Source organism: Hemiscyllium ocellatum, chromosome 13, assembly GCF_020745735.1.
Source record: "Hemiscyllium ocellatum isolate sHemOce1 chromosome 13, sHemOce1.pat.X.cur, whole genome shotgun sequence".
Classification (NCBI taxonomy): domain Eukaryota; kingdom Metazoa; phylum Chordata; class Chondrichthyes; order Orectolobiformes; family Hemiscylliidae; genus Hemiscyllium; species Hemiscyllium ocellatum.
This window is the reverse complement of record NC_083413.1, coordinates 24,507,211-24,533,447: the sequence shown is the minus strand read 5'-3', so window position 1 is coordinate 24,533,447 and position 26,237 is coordinate 24,507,211. Positions and strand designations below refer to the sequence as shown.

At 40.1% G+C, this 26,237-nt stretch overlaps 1 protein-coding gene across 1 annotated transcript; it reads left to right on the top strand.

Moving 5' to 3' along the window:
- On the top strand, positions 1–25,281 carry LOC132821710 (deleted in malignant brain tumors 1 protein-like). The gene is made up of 10 exons (XM_060834417.1): positions 1–76; positions 1,979–2,290; positions 4,331–4,636; positions 6,759–7,073; positions 7,653–7,727; positions 9,056–9,274; positions 10,680–10,811; positions 23,592–23,678; positions 23,764–23,847; positions 25,226–25,281. Exons 1-10 carry the CDS (start codon positions 1–3, stop codon positions 25,279–25,281), a joined length of 1,662 nt encoding a protein of 553 aa, XP_060690400.1.
- Positions 25,282–26,237: the final 956 nt, after the last annotated feature.

Genomic DNA, 26,237 nt, shown 5'->3' with positions numbered 1-26,237 from the left:
ATGCGCCACATCAGATTGATACAGAACAGGTCTGTTATCCCAAAGGTTCATTGCAACAATTCATCAAAGCTCATTGGTAATATGGGATATAGGTAAAGCAGTGTTACTTCTGCAATCATAATTGCTGATGCAAGGCAAATGAACTCACACCAGTGTATAATTGTTTCTGCCAAGAGCTGAGTTAACAAGAATGAAAACTATATGAAGGAAATATATAATTGCTTTTGCATTTGCTAAAATGTGCATACAAGAATGAAATGTGCCTGCAAACAATGGTAGATGTTACAGACAAATAAATAAGGTGCTCTGAGGGAAGGGAGTGTAGGTTAAACTAAATATGCTTGTACAAACAGTAGTTATAAGCATCTGTTTCCGGCTTCTGTAAAAACAAAAACAAACCACAATCAAGAGGTCATAAGGCTCAGAATGGATGAAGAATGGGAGGAAGTGTTACAAACAAGGGAAATAGATGGCAGTGAAGGAGGATATATAACAATGGACCACAGCAGGATGTGGTGAAATTGCCAAGCAAAACTTGTACTTTGTTATGCACAAGGCCGGATAAGGCAAGAGATAAACAACAGTAATGGGCGCTGCATTGAGAGAAGTGGGAGATGTAAACAGGAGAGGAGCAATGGAATAAGCGGGGGAGGAGTAAAAGAGAAATGAATTGTATATAAGATATGTACTTGCTAAACTCTGTGTCTATTTTAGACACCATGTTTGCAAGCGTATAGTAAACAATATTGCTTCAGATCTTGTCTCGACTGAAATTATTGAAGTGAGTGGGTTCCATTTCCCACAGATAACTTCCAAGTCCAAGACATCCGTCATTTACGGAATTAAATGCAACAACTGCAGGAAAACACCAACACCAACAAATTTCCTTTCAGCTCGCACACCACACAAACTTAGTAAAATACCAACGTTGCAGTACAGTTGTATTCCTTCAGATCCTGGAACTCAGGTCCCAGACCTTCCTATGGCTTGCCACTTCAACACACAATCCTGCTCCCATGCCCACATGTCTGTCCTTGGCCTGCTGCAATGTTCCAGTGAAGCTCAACGCAAACTGGAGGTACAGCATCTCATCTTCCGACTAGGCACGTTACAGCCTGCCGGTCTCAACATTGAATTCAACAACTTCAGATGATTATCCCATCTCAACCTCAATGTTTTCATTCTGCTCCATAATTTTATTTCATTTATTTTATTTATTTTTACATTTTTTTTCACTGTTCTGTACCTCTTATTTCTTGATTGTCTCTCTTTCTCTCGCTCCCCACTCTCTCATCACCTTTTCCCTCTCCTCTTCCCCCCTTTTCTACCCTCCTCCCCTGTTTTCCATTTTGCTTCACCCATCGCCACATATTTTGTCACATAGCAGTGGCTTCAGCCTTGGTCATTCACAGCTCCTAATCTCCCTATAATCTTTCCATGCACTGTCATTGTCACCTCTTTATTGCTACCTTTGCTTCTGGAGCCATGACTCATCTTCTCTCAGCCTAGTATAAATACCTCCCTATTTCTCCCTTTTTTTAAGCTTTGACAAAGGGTCAGTAAGACTCGAAACGTCAGCTCTTTTTTTCTCCTTACAGATGCTGCCAGACCTGCTGAGATTTTCCAGCATTTTCTCTTTTGGTTCCTGGAACTCACTCCCTTAAAGAGTTATTTCTATACCTGCAGTGTAGGATTGCAAGATTCATGGAAGTCGCAAACCCGTCACCAGGCCTCCCCAATCTTCCCCGCTCGGAAAGACCCGGTCTGTCTGAGCACAGCAGCTCTGACCGAGTCTTTTGAAACATTAATCTTCCTGACGATCTCTACATTTCAATTACCGGCTACTTTCTATTCTCTATTCATGAACTGCGGGGAATAGATAAATCGTGCAATAGCATTAATGGTCATAACTTATGTTCAGTTCCTGTCTATTTTGAAACATTGCATGAACGTTGATTATTAAATTACGTTCTTACAGGTGAAGATTGGCAGTTACGATTGGCGAACGGACAGAGCATTTGCGAAGGCCGTGTGGAGGTTTATTATGACGGTGTCTGGGGGAGAGTGATTGACGCTCAGTGGAATTTCAATGAAGCAGAAGTGGTGTGCAGACAACTCAAATGTGGCTCTGCAATAAGCACTTACAACCACTTGAAGTTTGGGAAAGGCAGCGGACCGACCTGGATCAGTAATGTCAGGTGCAACGGAAGTGAACCCTCCCTTTGGAATTGCAGTTTTACAAAATCGGAGCAGTCATCAATTGGAGATGACGTGGGAGTGATGTGCTCTGGTATGACCTTCTTTATTTCCTCAGATCTAATCATTGTCCTCCTGCCAGCTATGGGATAAAGACCCTCAGAGTCGATAACAAAGCTAATGCAATATTCAAGAGAAAGTTTTGTGGATTTAGTAAGGGGAGGTCATGCCTGACAAACCTGTTGGAATTCTTTGAAGAGGTGACAAGTAGGTTAGACCAGGGAAACCCAGTGAATGATGTCTATCTAGACTTCCAAAAGGCCTTTGATAAGGTGCCACACAGAAGGCTGCTGAGCAAGGTGAGGGCCCATGGTGTTCGAGGTGAGCTACTGGGATGGATTGAGGATTGGCTGTCTGACAGAAGGCAGAGAGTTGGGATAAAAGGTTCTTTTTTGGAATGGCAGCCAGTGTCAAGCAGTGACCCACAGGGTTCAGTGTTGGGGCCACAGCTGTTCACGTTATATATTAATGATCTGGATGAAGGGACTGGGGGCATTCTAGCAAAGTTTGCCGATGATACGAAGTTAGGTGGACAGGCAGGTAGTACTGAGAAAGTGGGGAGGCTACAGAAGGATCTAGACAGTTTGGGAGAGTGGTCCAGCAAATGGCTGATGGAATTCAACGTGAGCAAATGCGAGGTCTTGCACTTTGGCAAAAAGAATAAAAGCATAGGCTACTTTCTAAATGGTAAGAAAATTCGTAAAGCCAAAGTACAAAGGGATCTGGGAGTGCTAGTCGAGGATTCTCTAAAGGTAAACATGCAGGTTGAGTCCGTGATTAAGAAAGCGAATGCAATGTTGTCACTTCTCTCAAGAGGGTTGGAATATAAAAGCACCGTTGTGCTACTGAGACTTTATAAAGCTCTGGTTAGGCTCCATTTGGAGTACTGTGTCCAGTTTTGGTCCCCACACCTCAGGAAGGACATACTGGCACTGGAACGTGTCCAGTGGAGATTCTCACGGATGATCCCTAGAATGGTTGGTCTAACATACGAGGAATGGCTGAGGATCCTGGGATTATATTCATTGGAGTTTAGAAGATTAAGGGGAGACTTAATAGAAACTTACAAGACAATACATGGCTTGAAAAGGGTGTACGCTAGGAAATTGTTTCCGTTAGGCGAGGAGACTAGGACCCATGGACACAGCCTTAAGATTAGAGGGGGTCAATTCAGAACAGAAATGCAGAGACATTTCTTCAGCCAGAGAGTGGTGGGCCTGTGGAATTCATTGCTGCAGAGTGCAGTGGAGGCCGGGATGCTAAATGTCTTCAAGGCAGAGATTGAAAGATTCTTGATGTCACGAGGAATTAAGGGCTATGGGGAGAATGCGGGTAAGTGGAGTTGAAATGTCCATCAGCCATGATTGAATGGCGGAGTGGACTCAATGGGCCGAATGGCCTTACTTCCACTCCTATGTCTTATGGTCTTAAGTTATGTTCTCACACGGTATCTAGAACCACAGGGTAGGTCTGCCTACTGTTTCGTGAAATGGGAGAGTCAGTGTGCATATGAGATAGAAGGAGCTGAAAAAAGGGAGATTGGTTCAGATGATGAAGCCTGGAATAGCTTTGCAATGATACTTCGAACTGTTTTTTTTTCTGTGCCATAACTATCCTGCAATAGTTATGAAGTGAGCAAAGAAAGATTGACAGCTTTTTTTCCCCATGGATGTTTCCTTTCCATTGCTCTCGTTTTGTGATAAGTGCGCCTAAATATTTCACTAATGTAATTTAGGTAAGTAAACCTCTAGTCCTGTCCAACCGGAACAGTTCAACTCTCAAACACACAGGGTTAATTACAGTGCCTTCGCCACAGCCTACCCAGCCAATCAACAGGACCATTATCTTCAAGACCGATTTAAAAAAACTGACCTGAAATATGACACCCATGTGCAGAAACTGGATTTTAAAATTCAGAGGCTTAATTTCTCAAGCAGGTTCAGAATAAGTTGAGCTCTATAAATTAAAATAATAAAATTAGTCATACACATGATTATTTGTAGCACTGTAGTATGTGTGTTTTGGAGTTGCAACTGATAATTCTCAGCAGTTCGTTTTCATTCCTATCATTCAGATCATATTCAGATAAGACTGGTGGATGGTGGAAGTGACTGTGCTGGAAGGGTGGAACTTTACTACAATGGAAGCTGGGGAACTGCATGCGATGATTCCTGGGATTTAGCACATGCTCAAGTTGTCTGTAACCAGCTGAAATGTGGACAGGCTTTAAATGCAACAGTTTCCGGTTGGTTTGGTCCAGGCGTGGGGCCTGTATGGTTAGACTGCGGATTGAATGATTCTGTTCTGTGGGAATGTCTGGTGGAGCCATGGAGTGAGAGCGACTGCAATCATAAAGAAGATGCTGGTGTTATCTGCTCAGGTAACATGTCTTTTGAAATATTCACCCTTTCCAGTCCTGTCAAATGGAACTCTTCAACAAACTGCGCATGGATTGATATTCACATTTTAGTCCTGGTAATTAATGAATAATTCAATGTTTGGCCTAATGATTAACTAAGGAAAAGGCCATTGGTTCACTCCCATAAAGATAACATATATGGGAAATATCAGACAGTGGAACGCGTTTTAAGTTATATATTTTTAAGTTAATTGTCCTGTGGGGTGCATTCTTTGAATTTATTTTTAAAAAGTCATTATTTTTGAACGGATGTTTAAATTGCACAATTGATTTGAACAGTTCAATGAACTGAACAAAAGGTTAAAGTTTGATACTGAACATTCTGTCCTCAGCAAAGGTCTTAGTTTGATTCATGTGCACTCCACCTCAATGAATTGTGGGATAGTCATGATGTTGTGGCCCAATCACCACCCTCATCTGCTTTGACAAGCTCATCCTCACTTTGAGCAATGTCTCCTCTAATTCCTCTCACTTTCTTCAGAACAATGGTGTGGCTATGATTACCAGCATAGGTCCCAGTTAGATTTGGCTTTTGGTGGGATACATGGAACATCTCTGTTCAAATACTACTTAGGCCCTTCACAACTCTTTCTTTGAAAAATCGATGACATCATTGTTCTACTTCCCTCTTTCATTCTGAACTGGAAAGAATTATCAATTTTGCTTCCAATTTCCACTATGCTGTCACCTTCAAGTGGTTCGGCTCCAAAACTTCGCTTCCCTTCCTTGACCACTCTCTTTCCATTATTTGGAGGGGGGGGGGGTTGCTACTAATAACCATTAAAACTAATCAGCTCTCACAGTTACCTGGACTAAATATCCTCACATACTGCTCTCTGTAAGGATGGGCCATCCTATTCTTCCATTTTCTCCATCTATGTTGAATCTGCTGTGATGATGCCACCTTCCACTTGAGGGCCTCAGAAATGCCCACTTTTTCCTCAACCAAGGATTCTCTGCTACTGGGGTTGACAGAGTCTTTAGCTATGCCCGGTCCATCTCCAGCACTTCTGTCCTCATTCTTTCTCTTCACTCCTACAAAAATGACAGGTCCCCCAGACTTCATTTCCCATCCCACCATCCTCCACGTCCAAAGGATTGTAAGCTGTCATTCACCTCCAACAGGATGCCATAAAAAGTCATACTTTCACCTCCTCTTCTATCTCAGCTTTCCAAAGGTACCTTTGCCTCTGGGACACTCTGGTCCACTCATCCTTCATTCCCAACATATCCTTACATTCCCATGTTACCTTCCTGTGCAATCGCAGATGGTGTAACACCTGCTTACCTTCTCCTCCTTCCTCATCCAAGGCCGTAGGACATACCTTCCAGGTTAAGCAGCAATTTTTTAACTTCATTCAATCTAATCTACTGCAGCCAAAATGTGATCTCCTTACATTGGCAAGATGAAATGCAAATTGGGTGACCACTTCAAAGAACATCAACATTCTGTCCATTTAAATGACCCAGAGCTGCCAACTGCTGACCATTTCAGCATATCATTGTGCTCCAATGCCAACATTTCTGACACATACTTGCAGCAGTGTTCAGTGAGTCTCAGGGTAAACATTTCATGTTCCATTTGGGGATCCTGCGGTCTCTGGGACTTTGTATCAAATTCAATAACTTTACAACCTGATTCCATTGTTTGATATTTCTTCCCCATCCCCATAATCAGTCGTATTGTGACATGGATTGCTTTTAGCACAGCCAACCCATTTTCACCCACTCTTGGGCCTGTTATGACATTGTATGGTTTGCGTTCAGCACAGACTATCCATTCTTTGCTACCCTCAGCTCTCAGGATCACTTATTCAGTTTATATTCTCTCCTGGCCTGTCCATAATCCCCATGTTAACCCAAGCCTTTCACACCTCTCTCTCTGGGCTCCATCTTCATCTATTCACTCACTCTCCCTTCTCCCATCCCCTTCCAATCTGTTCTTCGTCATAATAATCAGTTTTTCCAAGTTGCAATCAGTTCTGATGAAGTCATTGGACTTGAAACAGAAACTGGTTTCTTTCAACAAATGCTGACAGACCTGTTGGGTTTTTCAGATTAAAGCTCACTGTTTGTTCTACAGACCACAGAGCTGTTAGGCTGCAGGATGGAGCAAACCCATGTCAGGGCAGAGTTGAAGTTTTCTACAATGGGACCTGGGGGACTGTTTGTTCTGATTCTTTTGATATGGAGGATGCGGAAGTTGTTTGTAAACAGCTCAGCTGTGGATCTGCCCAATCTGTGGATGCTGATGTTACATTTGGAAGCGGTTCTGGACCGATCTGGCTCGATGATGTGAACTGTCGCTTGCATGATATGTTCTTGTGGCAATGTCCATCTTCACCATGGGGTGAACATGATTGTGACCACCAGGAAGATGTTGGAGTTGTCTGTTCAGGTAAGAAGTGCAAATGGAAAAAAAAATTGTCTTGAAATGTTTCACCAACGTTTTAATATTTCTGCACTCTCAAATTTGAAATTATGCACATTTTTCATTGTCAATGTCCAGACAACACCTTTGCTGTCTCACCTCTGTGGTTTCCAGGTCAAGCAGTAATTTGTTTTAAAATTTTCATCTCAGTTCATGATTGCTTCCACTACTTGACAACTCCCTATTACTTTAAACTGCTGCATCCCTATAATTCTCCTACAAATCTGCCATCCACTAAGCCTGGTCTCTTGGGCATTTCCAATTACAATTGCTGCATGGAGATGACTTCAATTGCTTAGGTCCTCAGCTTCATAATTCTTCCACTTCACCTCCCTGCTTCTACCCGTCTCTGTTCTCCATTACAATACCTCTTAAAATCTGACCATAATTGACCATGATTTTAATCTTCTGACCCAGTATCGACTTTGTGCCTCCGTGTTATATTTTGTTTTATGTATTGTGGTCCCAGGAAGTGCCTTGGGACATCTCGTGTGCTGTATGAACACAAGTTGTTGCTGAAGTAATTAAATGTTTCTTTTTTTTTAGAACTAAGTCCAAGGAAAATACGCAATGAGGGAGACATGAAGAACAGTAAAACTCAACTAGCTTCAGAAAAGTTTGGTAATTAGTGATATGGATATGAACAAATGTCATCCAGTAGGAACTTTTTTTCTTGATTCTTTGTGAAATTTCTGATTTCAATACGAAAATGGTTCTTTCCAATCTGTCCATCACTTCAACTTCTACAATTATTTTGCATCATTAATACCACTTATTTCATGTCAAAACATGTTGCACTGGAAAAGCACACAGTAGGTCAGGCAGCATCCGAGGAGCAGAAGTGTTGATTTTTCGAGCATAAGACCTTCATCAGGAATGTTATGAAGGGTTTATACCCAAAATGTTGAACCTCCTGCTCCTCGGATGCTGCCTGTCTTGCTGCTCTATCCAGTCCCACACTTTTTGACTCTGATCTCCAATCCTCACTTTCTCCGACCAATTATTTAATGTAGAGCAGCGAGTCCAAGTGCCAGAGTTAAGTATAGTGCACAATTGTCTTTAATTACCAGCTGGTATCACACCCATCAGGATTGGTTATACTCATGGTAGTAACAGGAACATAGCATCAAACGCTTGATAATTTAGTATCACTCATTAATGGAAAGGGTTGAAAGATTAATCTAGGGACAAAATATTGGGGAAAATAGTCTGAACAAAGTATCAGCTGTCAGACTGCATTTATTCAGTCATTCACACTGGAATGAATACATTGCCTCTGCCTCTGTTCGGGACCGTTGAAATCTGGCAAAGTTCAGCATAACTGTCAAATATTCAATTATGCTCAGCAGGCTTAATTTTAGTGAATGTGACTCCATTTCCATGTTTTAAATGATCTTTCTTTAAACATGAGTAAACAGTTTCTGCTGTACAAATTGGTCGACTTATTTATTTTTTGGATTGCAGCAAATTATCCCAGAGCTGTGAATTTTAAAAAATTCATTCATGTGACCTGGCTGTCACTGGCTAATCCAGCATTGATGTTTGTTCCTATTTCTTGATGAGAGTGGGGTAATGATCTGTCTTCATGAACTACAACAGTCCTTGGGATGTCAGAACACTGTTGCTATCTCGGGGAGATTTTGACTGAGTGACAATAAAGATAAGATGATAGCAGACGAATTTGAAGATGATATGTAGCTTGGAGTGGCATTGTAGCTGCTGGTACACTCATACATGTGACCTTGTTGCCTTGTCTACATATGTGCCAGAGGTCATGTGTTTTGAAAGTGCTGTTGAAGGAGTTTTGATCAGTTAATGCAATGTATTTTGCAGGTGGTACACCCTGTGTGATCCTGTTTTTTTATTATGGAACAAGGCAAACAAAGCAATTATATTCAATTGCAAGTTAAAATACTTCAAATTCTCACACACAACTTTTGTTTTTGCAGAATTGCGGCTGGCTGCAGGATTTAATAATTGTTCTGGAAGAGTTGAAGTATTCACCAATGGTACATGGGGAACGGTTTGTGATGATTCCTGGGATAGGAAGGATGCTGATGTGATCTGTAGACAGTTAAACTGTGGTCATCCAGTGTCAGCTCCGGAAGAGATGCTGTTTGAAAGAGGAAATGGCACAATATGGATTGATGAAATCAAATGCAAGGGGAGTGAGTTATTCCTGTGGGACTGCCCATTGTCAGTAATGACCAATCATGACTGTGAACATAAAGAAGATGTCAATTTGATATGCTCTGGTATGCCATTTTAAATTCAATCTTGATTTTACTGCACTGATCTTTACATTCAATATACTCTTTGCTCTTATTTGTGCTATCTGTGTCCTAAAGTTACAAAACAACCTTTCGAATTCTCCAATTCTTAGATTTTGTGTATCACCAATAGTAATCCTTTCATCATAATTCCTTCATTTAGAAGATACTTGTGGGCGGCACGGTGGCACAGTGGTCAGCACTGCTGCCTCACAGCACTAGAGACCCGGGTTCAATTCCAGCTTCAGGCGCCTGACTGTGTGGAGTTTGCACATTCTTCCCGTGTCTGCGTGGGTTTGCTCCGGTTTCCTCCCACAGTCCAAAAATGTGCAGGTTAGGTGAATTGGCCATGCTAAATTGCCCGTAGTGTTAGGTGCAGGGTAAATGGAGGGGAATGGGTCTGGGTGGTGCGCTTTGGCAGGTCGGTGTGGACTTGTTGGGCCAAGGGCCTGTTTCCACACTGTAAGTAATCTAATCTGAAAAAAAAATACTCTATTTTATAAATCTTAGGTCCAGAGTTCTATTTGCCACTATTCAATTCACTTACCATTTAGAGGTTTCTCTGTTTTCTGCAACATTTAGATTAGATTCTCTATAGTGTGGAAACAGGCCCTTCAGCCCAACAAGTCCACACCAACCCTCCGAAGAGTAATCTACCCAGACCTATTTCCCTCTGACTGATGCACCTAACGCTATGGGCAATTTAGTATGGCCAATTCATCTAACCCGCACATCTTTGGACTGTGGGAGGAAACCGGAGCTCCTGGACGAAACATACGTAGACACGGTGAGAATGTGCAAACTCCGCACAGATAGTCGCCAAAGGCTGGAAACCAGCATGGGTCCCTGTCACTTGTGAGGTAGCAGCACTAATCACTGAGCCACTGTGCTGCCCATATACTTTGTCAGATCTCTAGAAGTCAGTTTTACTCTTTAATATATATCTCTTTCCTCACACTGAAGTTGTATTTTTACATTATTTCCCCATCCATGCTACAACCAGCTGTATTTCCAAATATTTCTACTTAGTGCAATTGGTGGCTAACACCAGGTTATGATCAAATCCTGTTCAAAAAATGGAAAATGCAAGATTCAGGTTGAGTACCCTACTGAATCAGAATTAAACTAATATATATAAGTAATTGTAATAATGAATGCAATAACAGAGTTCCTGCCAGATTACATGCTTCTTGTCCAATTTCACTGACAAATATTTTGGTTCAAGCTGTTGGTGTATGTATACATAAATAAAATTCATGAGGCCAGTTTTCTTTGTATTATTATTAAATGTTTTTAATTACAGGCCATCAAGAATTCACAATGCCCTTCAACCAGCAAAGAATCCCTCTCTTCATCATACCTTGTGTTTTTATTATTCTTTTGATTGCTGTATCAATTGCTTTGGCTGCAGAATTACAAAGAAGCTTTCAGAAAGGTTGGTGAATTTAATCTTAAAAGGCCTGCCCCAGAAGTATTATGGTTGGTTCCTGCTAATCTTACTTTCTACAATTCTTACAGTTTGCAGGAAGGATGTTGTCTCATGTTAGCTTGAGACAATATGCAAGGACATTAGACAAATTAGAGAATTTTCTTTAAACATTATTGAAAGGAGACCAGCATTTGAAAATTTTTATCTTGCACTCATCAGACGAGGGCACAAGAAACAGACTTGAAGAGTTTGCATTTACCACAACATGAGAAGTGGGTACTGATTCGTTGGAGCATGATTGACACAAAGATGAGGCAAGTGGGATAGTTAACAGGCCATCTTCATTCTCAGACCAGTCGGAGAGATTCTGATCGGTTAGGGCATTATGATCAGGATACAGCAGATATTGGCTATCTCTCTGACACCATTTGTTTTGCAAATATTGTGTTTCTTACATCCTAGTTCAGTTGAGTGCAAGACTGCTATAAACCAGACACACCCCTCTGTAAATATATTAAGAAGATGGCCTAGACCCTATCGTTTTCCTTATTTTAAAGCAAAGTGCCAGGCTTCGTGTTCCAGATGAAATTCGATTGGTCAAGCTATCAGTTTTGAAGCAAAACACACTTTCTTCATATAGGACAGTTCAAATGCAACAAAAGAAAGAAATTGGAATTACTTAATTCTGTTGGAAACCTTAACAGAATAATATATTATTTAACTACTAAACAGTAACTGTTTCAGTCTAGTAACATCTCATAAACACACATTTAAAAAGGCAAATTCAGTAAAATAGATTGTCTCTCATACAGTTCTCCAGACCAGCAGGAAACTCATCAAGAGAACATTCTCGGAGAGAAAGAGAATGGCAGGGAGAGATGTATTGTAGCTCCAAAGCCCAACTTCAAGACCCCAAAAACGGCGAATGAGAAACTAAAACTAAAAACAAAACATCAAAATATACCCCTAAAACCATAATATCATCACACCTTCCCCCTTCAAATAATGAAAGCTTCATTTTTAAAAACATTTCATCTTACACTATTAGTAGATGACAATGCAGTATTTGTACACTACATTCACTGCAATCTTCCAGTTCAAATTGTTTTTCCCGCAACTGAATGACTTTCCTAATCAAAGTTGTGATAATGCATTGACAATTGCGTTCTCTTGTCCTTCCACATGTACAATTTTCAAATTGAATGGCTGAAATATTGAGCTCCAAATCATCAATATGGAATTTTTATCCTTAATTTTTACACATATTTTAAGGGATTATGATCTGTGTATACAATTGTCTCAGACACATTAGTGGCAATATGAAAATAGAAATGTTGCAATGCCTACAATAAGCACAATGTCTCCTTCTTAGTTGTAGAATATTTCTGTTGATGTTTATTCAGTTTTCTGGAAAAATATTTAATAGGTTTTTCAACCTTCTCAGTTTGCAAGAGTTTAGCACTGACAGCCGCATCACTCCATCGATAGTCAACTTGAATGGTTTTGCTTAATTAAGTGTGAATAACACTAGGACAGTGGTTAACACAGCTTTCAGGCTGCCAACTGCATTCTGACATTTCCGCATTCACTGAAACGTTCTGCATAAGTCAGTCAGTAGTGCAAGCACAATGCTAAAATTCGGTATGATCTTCCAACAAAAACACTCAGACCCATGACTTGTAGTATTTCCCTCTTTGTTGATGGTTTGGGAAACTGCTACATCGCCATTGTTTTCACATCAGTTGGGGCCATCTTTCCATGTTCAGTGACATAGCCCATGAACACAACATGAGTTTTTGTGAACTCATTCTTAGCCAGGTTTATCACTAAGCCTGCCTACCGAAGTCGATCTTACAATTTTGATAGATGTTGCAAATGTTCCTTCCGTGGATGACTAGAAATCACCAGATCATCAATGCAGTCCCCTAAAATGACTTTATTGTTTTGTCTTTGCAATGTGTCTGACATATTTTTGATACAGAATGTAAATGAGTTTAAACCATTACCGTCCATTTGGTGTCACAACAGCCAAACTTTCCTTCACTCTTTTGAATTAAGGTACCAGCCAATATCATCTCAGTAAGACTAACCTAGACATGTAAGTTGCTTCTCCATCTTAATAATGTCTTCTAAATGAGGAATAGGATTTGAATCAGATTTTGTAACTGTAGTGACTTTCTGATAGTCTACACATAATCATTGGGTACCATCTGGTTTTGACACTATTACTCTGTGTGAACTCCATTCACTGCAACTCACTTTGATTACATTGTCATTGAGCATGAGTTCAATCTCTTTTTGAACTGGTGCCAACTTTAGAGAGTTATATCGATAATGATGTTGCTTAATTGGAACAGCATTTCCTATATCTACATTATGCATAATGGGGATTAGTATTTTTCAGTTTATTCCCATATATCTCCCCACATGACTGGGATTATTAACTCTTTCAGGTCATTTCAATTTCCACTGGAAAATAATTCTATCATTTTTCCCAATTTTTGAGAACTTTCATATTGTCCAATTTAATTTGAGGAATGTCCAGTTCATAGTCATCTGAACTTAGTTCTTCACTCTGTATTGTAACCAGTACCACATTCTCCTTTTGGTTTCCTTCCCTTTCAAAATACCTTTTGAACATATCCACATGACACATGCTGTGAGATTTTTCAAATAATTCACCTCAATTTCAATTTCCTTTTGATTTAATAATATCCATTAAAACTCACCTTTAAAGATTTTCAGTGACAATAAGAAGTAACATTAACACTTTACCTTCACTTACGAAATTGTGAATTTCTGATATTTTGTCTGCTTCCCATTTTATCACATGCTATGCTACATTTTAATGCTATCCAATTAACTCTATTTAACCTTTCCCTAAAACATGACACACAGTCCAAATGTGTGGTTTCTGAACTCTGACTCAACAATTTTTCCTTATTTAATTTCAGTGGTCATCTCACCTCATGCCTAAAAACGAATTCAAAAGGACTGAATTTAATTGATTTATTTGGTACATTCATAATTGCAAAAAGTACAAATTGAATTCCTTTCTCCCAATTCTCTGGATAGTCTTGAATATAAACCCTCGACATGGTCTTTATAGTTTGAAGCCTGTGTTCGCATGTTCCTTACAATTTTGTCTGGGATGCAGTGGACTTGAATTGCTTTATTTTGAAACAATACATAACTTGAATAACTTTGACCCGTGATCCAATTGTATCTCTGTGGCTAGTCTGTATCTCGTTTTTGTTTAAAATGAGTAACTCTTTGACAATCCTTTTAGCCATGCTTCTACATCAGATACTAATCTCTGGAGATCTAGTAGACACAACTGTTCTGGTCACAAATACTGATTCACACTTTTTGTTTTTGGTAGGGGTCCTACGCGATCAATTAAAACTCTGGTAAAAGGTTCCTCAAATGTTGGAGGTATTAAGAATGTTGATTTTTATCTCTGCCTGAGGTTTTCCAAATACCTGACAGGCATGAAATGCCTAGCAAAATTCAAACACATCCTTATGCAGTCCAGGCCTGTAAAAATACCTTGGCAATGTGGATTGAGTTTTTTTTTAACTCTCAAATAGCCTCATACTGGTAATTAATTTGCCATCCTCAATACCTCCTTTCTATAGCCCACCATAATACAACTTGGTCAAACATAATCTCTGATAGTTGAACTTCAAATTCCTTATTTTAATTCTTTGAGTTTTTTCCTCCTGTTTCCACCTATGGCTTTCTGACCTTGTTACCCCACAGTCAGGAAAAATCCCAGGCTATACTTCCTGTATCACCTCAGTTACCTGATTTTCCACTGGCTTCCCCAACACAGTGGACATCAATTCCATTTGTGATCAAACTGCATTGTTACCCAAGATAAGCTGTATTTATGGAACTGAGAATTTATCTATTAAACCCATCACCATAGAGTCAGTCAAAGAGATGTACAGCACAGAAACAGATCCTTCGGTCCAACTTGTCCATGCCGACCAGATATCCCAACCCAGTCTAGTCCCACCTGCCAGCACCTGGCCCATATCCCTCCAAACCCTCACTATTCATACACCCATCCAGATGCCTTTTAAATGTTGCAGTTGTACTAGCCTCCACCACTTCCTCTGGTAGCTCATTATATACATGTACTACACCCTGCGTGAAAAAGTTGCCCCTTAGGTCTTTTTTATATCTTTCCCATCTCACCCTAAACCTTTGCCCTCTAGGTCTGGACTCCCCCACCCCAGGGAAAAGACTTTGTCTATTTTTTCCTATCCACGGCCCTCATGATTTTATACACCTCTACAAGATCACCCCTCAGCCTCTGACACTTCAGGGAAAACAGCCCCATCCAGTTTAACTTCTCCCGAAAGCTCAAATCCTCCAACCCTTGTAAATCTTTTCTGAACCCTTTCAAGTTTCACAGCATCTTTCCAATAGGAAGGAGACCGGAACTGCATGCAATATTCCAAAAGCTGCCTAATTAATGTCTTGTATAGCCACAACATAACCTCACAACTCCTGTACTCAATACTCTGACCAATAAAGGAAAGCATACCAAACGCCGCCTTCACTATCCTTTCTACCTGCAACTCCATTTTCAAGGAGCTGTGAACCTGCACTCGAAGGTCTCCTTGTTCAGCAGGACTCCCTTGGACCTTACCATTAAGTGTATAAGTCCTACTAAGATTTGCTTCCCCAAAATGCAGCACCTCACATTTATCTAAGTAAACTCCATCTGCCACTTCTCAGCCCACTGGTCCATCTGATCAAGATCCTGTTGTAATCTGAGATAATCTTCTTCGCCGTCAACTACACTTCCAATTCTTCACCACTTTTCACTGGACTCTCCAATCTCACTTTATATAATGGAATACTGCTCTTCTCACAATGAATTCCACATATTTACACCTTTTCTGGCAATACTGCTTCTGAATTGCATAACTCCTTTCTCTCATCTTCAATGATTGACTTGCTCCTGTATCGCTTAAAATCTTAATTGCTTTACCAACTCCTCCTGGGAGACATGAATAAATCTTACCTCTGCAAGTAACTTGTTGAAAGAGATGTGGCAATTTTTCACAATCAACCACTGATCATGTTGCACCTTCTGCAGATTTTTAGCTTTCACTGAGCGTTCCTTTATTACTTCAACAAAGCTCACTGGCTTATCTTGTTTTCCTACACCTGTCTTTGCAGTGCTTTTTTGTAAACAACCAACACTGTGACTTCATGGAACCTTCTTGAAATGAAAGCGCCTGAGCTTTTTCCCTTCTTTTTCCCACTCATGGGTTTCTTTTTAAATCCTGTGTTAAACTATCTTTACTTTCTTCAATGAAATCTTCTTTTCCCTTCCATCTGAAGATTTTTCTCTTCCCAATTTATATTCCTGACAGATTGTTGAAAGATAATCTGCAGTTTATAAGGTGACTCATAATCATCTGCCGTTTCTGCTGCTAATCTTAATTCATATGAAAGAGCAGAGAGTTATCAGTAATACAAGAAGTGAATTGTTGAGCTCTTCCAAAATAATCCTCTCCCTAAATGCATCATATACTTGATCAATTTTCAATGTCCTTATCCACCTATCAAAATTACTTTGTTTGAGCCTTTGAAATTTAATAGACATTTGACCAGGTCCCCTCCTTAGATTCCTCAATCATGGTATGCTTCTGCTACTAGTTTATAAGCACTTTAGATCACCTCATCTTACACCCCAGATATCTCCGCTGATCATGATGCAGATACACCATTAGCTCTACCAATCAACTTTGTTTAGATTAACAATACCCACATGGTCATCGGCCATTTCATTTGTTTAGCACTGTCTCAAATGAAGTGAGAAAGGCTTCTACATCCTTCTTGTCGGACTTAGGTAGTGCTTGAAAATATTTAAAAAGATACTCATCAGGCTTTTGGTTACTATGTGAATGTGCTTCATGACCGACTTGTCACTACTTCTACTTTTCACCTCTACTTCCAACATTTTAAGTCAATTTTGAGTTTTCAGTTTCCACTTCTGAAGTTCAACTCCACCCATTTCTCTCTTTCTTCTGCTTTTCAATCGTAAGTAAAACTGTTTCATTTCCTTTTCATGTTCAAGATGCTTCATTTTCAGTTGAACTGTAGCCATTTCTGAAGTTTCCAATGACATTCCTGACTATTTTAAATTGCATTAATTAAGTTCTCTTTCCTCACAAACATGGACAACCCCAACTCCAGTTGTCTGCTGATTCTAAAAGCTTTCTCTTATTCACTTTCTGTACAACTCCTGAAGTGACTTCTTCTATTCCTAAGAACCTTTTCATGACTGGGAGAGCCATTATTACTCAAGGCACACCCTATTTAAAGCAATCAAATGCAACACCTAAAATGTAAAACATCAACACTTATCGCACGCTGCAAGTTAGTTCAATAATACTAAACCCAAACTAGAATTCGAGATTTTGATCCTGATAAATCCCACTTTGTTATGAACCAGATCAAATCCCTTCAAAATATATTAAGAAGATAGCCTAGACTCTAACATTTTCTTATTTTAAAGGCAAGTGCTAGGCATTATGTTCCAGATGCAATTTGATATGTCTAACGATCTTGAAATCTGAAAGCAAAACCCACGATAATTAAAATACAACAAAACGAAGGAGAAATGGAAATAATTTAACTCTGTTGGAAAACTTAATAGAAAAATAGATCATTTAACTACTAAACAATAACTGTTCCAATATAATAACATTCTAGAAACCCGCCCTGGGAAAATGAAATTCAGTAAAATAGATTGTCTCACATGCAATTCTCCAGTCCTGGAGGAAAAACGTTAAGAGAAATCTCTGAGAGAAAGTGTAGCAGGGAGTGCTGTATTACAGTTCCCATGTTTGGCTTCAAGATCCCAGTAACTGCAACTGATAAAATAAAATCCTGGCTCTTAGAGGAGTTTGATCACCTATACTCCGGCTGCTTCTATTCTTCTCACTTGAAAAACAATCCCCAAGGACCTCACCTGCAGTTGATTGGATTCAAATAGGCAGCTTCGACCTCTCTGTCAAATCTCTCTTCAAACAAAAACAGCACAAAATTCATTTCTGAAAGCCACAACATCATCACAAGACAAATATCTTCAACTTCAAGTTTCCTATTAAAAATCTTTAAATTCTGTACTATCAACGATATTCGTAATGAGGAAAGATTGGCAAATGTTTGGTTATGCAGAAAATTATTTCTTTCAACATAGGAGGCTTAAGAGAGATTAACTTGATTTAAATATGGCAATGAGGAGCATGGGTACGGTGGATGGGGAAATCAATCTCACTCAGTTGAGAATTCAGTTGATCGAGGCCACAGAACTGAAATAATTGGCACAAGGTTTAACAGCAGTTTTATGAGAATTGCTTTCATTTGGAGATTCATCAAGGTTTGACAATGTGGTCCGGCCATTCATGAAATGTATATAAATGGGAAAAAAAATTAGTGGATATACACATAGGGTTGTAGAGAAGTATAGCATGGAAAATACTCTTTTGCCAACCTCATCCATGCTGGTCAGGTATCCCACATTAATCCAGTTCCATTTTTAAGAACCAGAGGACACAGTTGAACAATAGGGGGAGGCCATTTAGAACAGAGTTGAGGAGAAACTTCTTCACCCGAGAGTAGTGGATATATGGAATGCTCTGCCCCAGAAGGCAGTGGAGACCATGTCTCTGGATAGCTTCAAGAAAGACATGAATAGAGCTCTTAGAGATTGTAGAATCAATGGTTATGGGGATAAGGCAGGAACAGGATACAGATTATGGATGATCAGCCATGATCATAATGTTTAGTGGTGCTCGCTCGAAGGGCCGAATGGCCTACTCCTGCACCTATTGTCTATTACCTATTTGGCGCATATTCCTCTAACCCTTTCGATTCATACACCCATCCAGATGTCTTTTAAATGTTATAATTGTACCAGCTTCCACCACTTCCCCTGGCAACTCATTCCAGGCACATACTGCCTTCTTCCTGAAATAGTTGCCCTTTACGTCCCTTTTAAATAATTCCACTCTCACCATAAACCTATGTCTTCTACTTTGGACTCCTTATCCTGGGGTAAAGACATTGTCTATTTATCCTATCCATGATGCCCAAAACATCGACTTTCCTGCTATTCGGATGCTGCCTGACCTATTGTGCTTTTCCAGTGCCTCCTTTTTTCGACTCTGATTCTCCAGCATCTTTGCCCCAGAGTAAGGGAATCTCAAACTGGAGCGCATGTATTTAAGGTGAAAGGAGAAAGATTGTAAAGGGACCCCAGGGGCAACCTGGGTGATACATGAATGGAATGTGCTGTGAAAGGAATATATGGAGGCTGGTAAAATTACAACACTTCACAGGCATCTGAATAGTATATGAATAGGAAGAGTTTAGAGGGATGTGGCTCAAATGCTGGCAAATGGAACTTGATTAATTTAGAACATCTGGTCAGTATGGATGGATTGGACCAAAAGGTCTGTTTCTGTGCTGTGCATCTCTGCGACTCTGGCACTGTGACACTGCACTGCGGAATTCCTGCTGAGATAACTGACCTCAAACAACCACAACTATCTTCCTATGACTCTACAAGATATGACTTTAATCAGTGGACAACTTTCCTCATAATTTGCTTTGAATCTTGTTTTGTGAGGGCTCCTTGATACCACATTCGGTCAAATATGACTTCAGTGTTTGAACTAAGCTTGCAAAGAGGTTAGGATCTAAAGCTGGTTGGAGTAAAAAGTGAGGTCTGCAGATGCTGGAGATCAGAGCTGAAAATGTGTTGCTGGTTAAAGCACAGCAGGTTAGGCAGCATCCAAGGAACAGGAAATTCGACGTTTCGGGCCAGAGCCCTTCTAAATCTGGTTGGATCCAAAGTTGGTTTCAGTGAGCAGGCTATTGCTCAGAAAATGCTGCTTGATAGCACTGTTGATGACACCTTCCATCATTTTCCTGATGATCAAGATGTGGTGGTAATTCGCTGAGTTGAATTGGTTTTGTTTTGTTTTGCATAAGACAATCCCTGACAATTATGCATTTGCCAGTGTTGTAACTGTACTGGAATATCACACAGGAATGGAGCAAATTCTGGAGTGTGCATCTGCACTACTGTTGCCGGAATTTTCTCAGAACCCTGAGCCTTTCCTGTGTCCAATACTTCTAGACATTTTTAATGATTGCTTAATATTATAAATCAAATTGGTTGAAGACTGCTGTGTATAATTGTAAGGTGCTTTGCAGGAAACCAAGCTGGATCATTCACTCAGTGCTTTAAATTGTTGCAAATGCTTCAGCATTTTCTTTCGCACCGATGTACTGGATTCTCCCATTGTTGAGCATTTCTACACAGCGGGTGGTTTGCATGTGGAATGAACTTCCAGTGGAAGTTGTGCATGCGGGTACAGTTATAACATTTAAGAGACACTGAGATCAGTGCATGAATGAGAAGATTTTGCAGGGTTATGAGCCATGAGCAAACAGCTAGGACTGGATTAGTTTGGGATTATGTTCAACATGGATTGGTTGGACAGTCAGGTCTTCTTCCATGCTGTATGACTCGAAGACTCTGTGGGAATATTTGTGGAGCCTGATCTCCAGTGAGTTTTTAAAATTTTATTTAATAGATGTGGCAGTACTAAGATCAGCTTAGATCAGGGCTGATGGTTTGGAATTGCTTAGGTTTGTCTATCATTTGCAGTTTTTGGTGTCTGACAACATGTCATGTTTTATTCTGGCTTCAGCATGTCGGCAATTCATAGTGTTGCTCCTGACATGCCATCCCGTACTGTTCATTAAATCAAGGTTTGATCACTTGCCTTTCCAGTGTGGTAAAGTTAGGATATATTGGGCAATGAGGTTGCAGATTATATTGAAGTGCAATTCTGTTGTTGTTAATGGCCTGGAGTACCTCATAGATGTTTTGTCTTCAGTTCCAAGTCCCATTTACCAAAGTAGTAGTTTGTAAATTAATTTGTGGGACTTGGGCATTGCTGGCTGGCCAGTATTGATAGCCCATCCCTGTTTGATCTTGAGAAAGTGATGATGAGCTGCTTTCTTGATTCGCTGCAGTCAACTTTCTGTGGGCTGACCCACAATGCCAGTTGGGAGGGAATTCCAGGATTCTGTGAAGGAACAACGGTATATTTCCATATCTGGATGGTGAGTGGCTTGGAGATGAATTTGCAGGTGGTGGTGTTCCCAAGTACCTGCAACCCTTGTCCTTCTAGGTGGAAGTGGTTCTGAGTTTGGAAGTTGCTGTCTAAGAATCTTTGATAAATTTCTGCAGTGCATCTTGTAGATAGTCCACACTGCTGCTACTGAGTGACGGTGGTGGAGGGATTGAATGTTTGTTGATGTGGTGTCAATCAAGGTGAGGTGCTTTGTCCTGGATGGTGTCAGGCTTTCTGAGTGTTGTTGGAGCTGCGCCCATCAAGGCAAGGCACTCCTGACTTGTGCCTTGCTGATGATGGAAAGAGTTTGGGGTGTCAGGAAATGAGTTACTCGTCACAATATCCCTAGTCTCTGACTTGCTGTTGTAGCCACTGTGTTTACGTGTTGAGTCCAGTTGAGTTTCAGGTCAGTGGTAACCCCAAGGATGTTGACAGTGGGGCCTTCAGTGATGGTAACACCGTTGAATGTCAAATGGCAGTGTCAAGTGTCTCTTATTGGTGATGGTCATTGTCTGGCATTTGTGTGGCATGAAGGTTATTTGCCACTTGTCGGCCCAAGCCTGGATATTGTCCAAATATTGTTGCATTTGAGCATAGACTGTTTCAGTATCTGAGGAGTCGTGAATGATGCTGAATACTGCAATCATCGGTGAACATCCCCATTTCAGACCTTATGACAGATGGAAGGTCATTGACAAAGCAGCTGAAGATTGTTGGGCCTCTAGGACACTACCCTGAGGGACTCCTGCAGAGGTGTCCTGCAGCTGAAATGACTGATCCTCCACAACCACAGCTATCTTCCTTTGTGCCAGGTATGACTCTAAGCAGCAGAGTGTTTGCCCCTGATAGCCATTGGTTACAGTTTTGCCAGGGCTCCTTGTTGCCGTACTCTGTCAAATGCAGCCTTGATGTTGAGGGCTGTCACTCTCACCTCATCTCTGGAATTCAGCTCTTTTGCCCATTTTTGACCAAGGCTGCAATGAGATTAGGAGCTGAGTGAGCCTAGCGAAACCCAAAGTGGCCATCACTAAGCAGGTTGTTGCTGAGCAGGTTTTGCTTGATAGCACTGTTGATGACCCCTTCCATCACTTTACTGATGATGGAAAGTAGACTGATTGGACAGTAATTGGCCTGGTTGGATTTGTCCTGCTTTTTGTGTACTGGACTATTGGGGCAATTTTCCACATAATCGGGTAGATGCCAGTGTTGTAACTGTACTGGAGGAGCTTGGCTAGGGGAGCGGCAAGTACTGGAGCACGCCTCTTCATTACTATTGCCGGAATGTCTCAGTGCCTCCAGCTGTTTCTTGATATCTTTTGGAGTGAATCAAATTGGCTGGAGACTGGTATCTGTGATGCTGGGGCACACTGGAGGAGCCTGAGACAGATCCTCCACTTGTTACTTCTGACTGAAGATTGTTGCGAATGTGTCAGCCTTATCTTTTGCATGAATATGCTGGACTCCTCCATTGTTGAGGATGGGGATATTTGTGGACCTCCTTCAGTGAGTCGTTTAATTGTCCATGGCTATTCCTGACTGGATGTGGAAGAACCCCAGGGCTTAGATATGATCCATTGGTTGTGGGAGCATTTAGCTCTGTCAATCACTTGCTGTTTATTACATTTGGCGTGCAAGTCATCCTGTTTGAGAGCTTCATTTCTTGACACCTCATTTTTAGGTATGCCTGATGCTGCTCTTGGCATGCCCTCTTGCACTCTCCATTGAACCAGGGTTGATCCACTGACTTGATATAATAGTTGAGTGGGGGATATGACAGACCATGGGGTTGTAGATTGTGCTGGAGTACAGTTCTGCTGCTGTTGATGGCCCACAGCGTCTTGAGCTGCTAGATCAATTTGAAGAGTGTCCCATTTAGCACAGTAATAGTGCCACACAACATGATGGAGATTATTCTCAATGTGAAGGCGGGACTTCATCTCTACAAGGACAGTGCTGTGGTCACTTTTACCCATACTGTCATGGACAGATGCTTCTGCAGCCAGCAAATTAGTAAGGATGAGGTCAAGTATGCTTTTTCCTCTTGTTGGTTCCTTCACCACCTGCCGCAGACCCAGTGCCAGATAATGCAATGGCGTGTGTCCTCAAAGTGAGGTTGAGACACTGTTTCCTGGCTGCAACTCCAATAACATTCTTCTTGAGTGTCGTTGGGTCTGTATCCTTTCAAGCAAGTGAAGATTACACTGTCACAGTCCTGACTCAATATTAGGCTGAACTTTAATCCTCTGCAATCTGAAATGAATGATATTTTTATGCACAAAGCGTGAGAAGGTTTCTGTTCAATAATTATATTGAGAAAGTTTGGAGTCAGCAGGTTATGGTTTTAAGAAAGTTTAACCACATTGCTGTCTTCAAAATGACCAAGGATTTTATGAATGATTGCATTTGATTGCCAAGACAAATACATATTGACCTACGGGTGCAGAAATTTCTTGAGGGCATACATCCTTCAGGATTCAGTGAATGTAATGTCAAAGGTTATGTAAGAGGTTTCCAGGAAACGATAAAGAAAAATGGAGGTTGGAAAGCAGGTATTAGAGGTTGATATAACTTTTGACACATGTATAATCTGGCATTCTTGGTTTCACAGGCTACGGAAAGACACAATATCCTGCTAGAAGCTTTCCTGAGCCTGCTTATGAAGAGATTGAGATTCACAACCTTGGAACAGGACCGGGTAATTATCTTAGAGATTTATGCACATGACGCATTATATTTAAATGGAATGTTAATTTTAATTTTCCAATGTTTTCCATTTACAGATATCCAATCTAACAGTTCACTGAACAAACTGGAATATTATACAGGAAGTGAGCTACATGAGGGTGACGATACACATTTGCAAGGTAGGCCAGTGTTCACCCTCTCTCACACCATTCCATCACAAATTCCCAGTGGAGAGCAAGACAAAACAAAATAATCCCGTCATAGTTAAGCTACTATATTAATAATCGAGTTTTTTTTTAGCTTGAAGTCACTCATGAACTTAAATCCAATATAACGTATGAGTGTTAACTGAACTTGTATATCTTTCAACTGAAGCACACTGGCAGTGTGGTTCAAGAGACATTGCATCATTATTTGTCACTCTCAGTAGATATAAGGATGATTTTATTCACATATCAATATGCATTGTGATGAGCATCAGACAAATTCACGGTTAGACAATTCATTTGGTAGTTTTTGGACTGTTGAAACTGATCGTTGAAACTGCATTTTTCATGATAAAAGAATGCAGAAACACCTTCTGGACATTTAACAAAATTCAAAGATTCTCCACTGTGTCCATATAAGTATAAATGTTCCATGTGTTCTTCTGTTCAGTGTTCCGAAGAAACAAAAGAAATATAGAGAGTGGCTCCATGAACAAATTCTGCACCTTTAAATGATACTTGTAGGGAGAGCCTGAATAGGCTGGGGCTGTTTACCCTGGAGCGTCGGGGGCTGAGGGTTGACCTTATAGAGGTTTATAAAATCAAGAGGGGCATAGATAGGGTAAATAGACAAGCTGTTTTCCAGTGTTGGGGGAGTCTAGAATGAGAGGGAAAAAGTTGAGGGTAAGAGGGGAAAGATTTAGAAGGGACTTAAGGGACAACCTTTTCATACTTTTATGGAATGAGCTGCCAGTGGAAGTGGTGAAGGCTAATACAGTTACAACATTTAAAAAACAGCTGGCTGGGTACGTGAATCGGAACGGTCTGGGGGGATATGGGCCAAGTGCTGGTAAATGGGGCTGGGGTAATTTAGGATATCTGGTCAGCATAGACGAGTTGGACTGAAGGGTCTGTTTCTGTGCAGTACAACTCTGACTCGATGATATGTTAAAGCTGTTTGAAATATTGGCAATGGAAAATACACAAATTGCGAACATGTCCTCAGCAATTAGGAATAAATATTAATTTTTTTTCAAATCAACAGAAAGGTCCTCAGGCCATGCAGTTTCCTTTAAGCTATTCCCATTTTTACACACAAAATCTTTTATTTAGAAGTCTTAAGTAGGTTTCTAAAGAGTCCACAACACTTGGTACTTAAGTTTCTCAATAAAATAGTTATAATTTTTTGTTGAGTCAGTGATGGCTGAATGAATACATGGAGCAGTTTTAATTGATAATGAACCAATTGGCAATGGACTGGATTCCTAAAATGTCAGTAAACAAAACTGATTAATTTGGGACTTAAATGTAATAAGTTCATAACACCAGCCTATTTTCCTTTTTTTTTTAGATTCATTTGCTTCATTTGGTACTGAATTTGAAAGAGAATATGATGACATACAATAATTTGAGAAGGAGCTGGGTTGATTTTCATCATTGCATTATTGATATTATAAAAAACCCACATTGGTTAATTATGTTTCATTATTGAATGATATATGTAATATTACTGCAATGACAATGTGCAGCAGTTGCAAACTAGCTAAATGAATGAAATAGTGAATGAAAAATGATCTTTCATACTGAGTATATTAAGTGTAATTTAGTTCTATGCTGTAGAGTAGTCTATTGATCTATTTGAATTGTTTGCTTTTAAATTATTCACAACCTTGAATTCTATCTGTTTAAGGACTGATTCTTATTACTTATTCATTTCTGAGAGAAATATGTATCTAAACATCTGAGAACTTTACTCACTTTCCAAAATTTACTGACAAAACAATATTTGGGAAGGAAAATATCAGCCTCAATATCAACACTTAGAGTTGCAGATCATGAAGAACTAGCATCATGATTCTTATGGAATGACGCTGAATGAATGACAAACAGGAGTAGTAGTAGAACTGCATTTCCATCAAATAAATGTGAGATAATAGCTTACTTTTGCAGCAAACAGTTTGTTCAGTTAATGAATCGTGGTTACTGATTTAAAAAAAAAGAAAATTACTTGGCATGAAGTTGCATATTATCATTGTTACAGTTGGATCAATGAAAACTCTTTGTATGGGGGGGGGGGAGGTAGTGGTGTGAGAGAGATATAAATCTGCCTTTTGTGATTCGAATTTACATTCATAAAGGTCCAAGATAGGAAAATAAAAATATGTTTCAATTGCTTGACCAATGCAGCAATATTAATTCAATTCTTTATTTAGATTTATGTTTCAATATTGCCACATGTATTGCATACAAATGAAATAAATGATATTTGTTCAAAATTTACAATCCATATTGATTTGTCCATTTTTTTTAATCTGCCTTTTTGGATGTGTGATAATCAGGTGGGACTTGAATCTGGGCCTTCA

Bases quoted from the DNA above. Each gene is read 5' to 3' on its own strand.
- LOC132821710 (XM_060834417.1), top strand. From the start codon at position 1: ATGCGCCACATCAGATTGATACAGAACAGGTCTGTTATCCCAAAGGTT. The intron at 7,074-7,652 runs GTAAGAAGTGCA...CTTTTTTTTTAG, and splicing joins TGTTGGAGTTGTCTGTTCAG to AACTAAGTCCAAGGAAAATA. The intron at 7,728-9,055 runs GTAATTAGTGAT...TTGTTTTTGCAG, and splicing joins ACTAGCTTCAGAAAAGTTTG to AATTGCGGCTGGCTGCAGGA.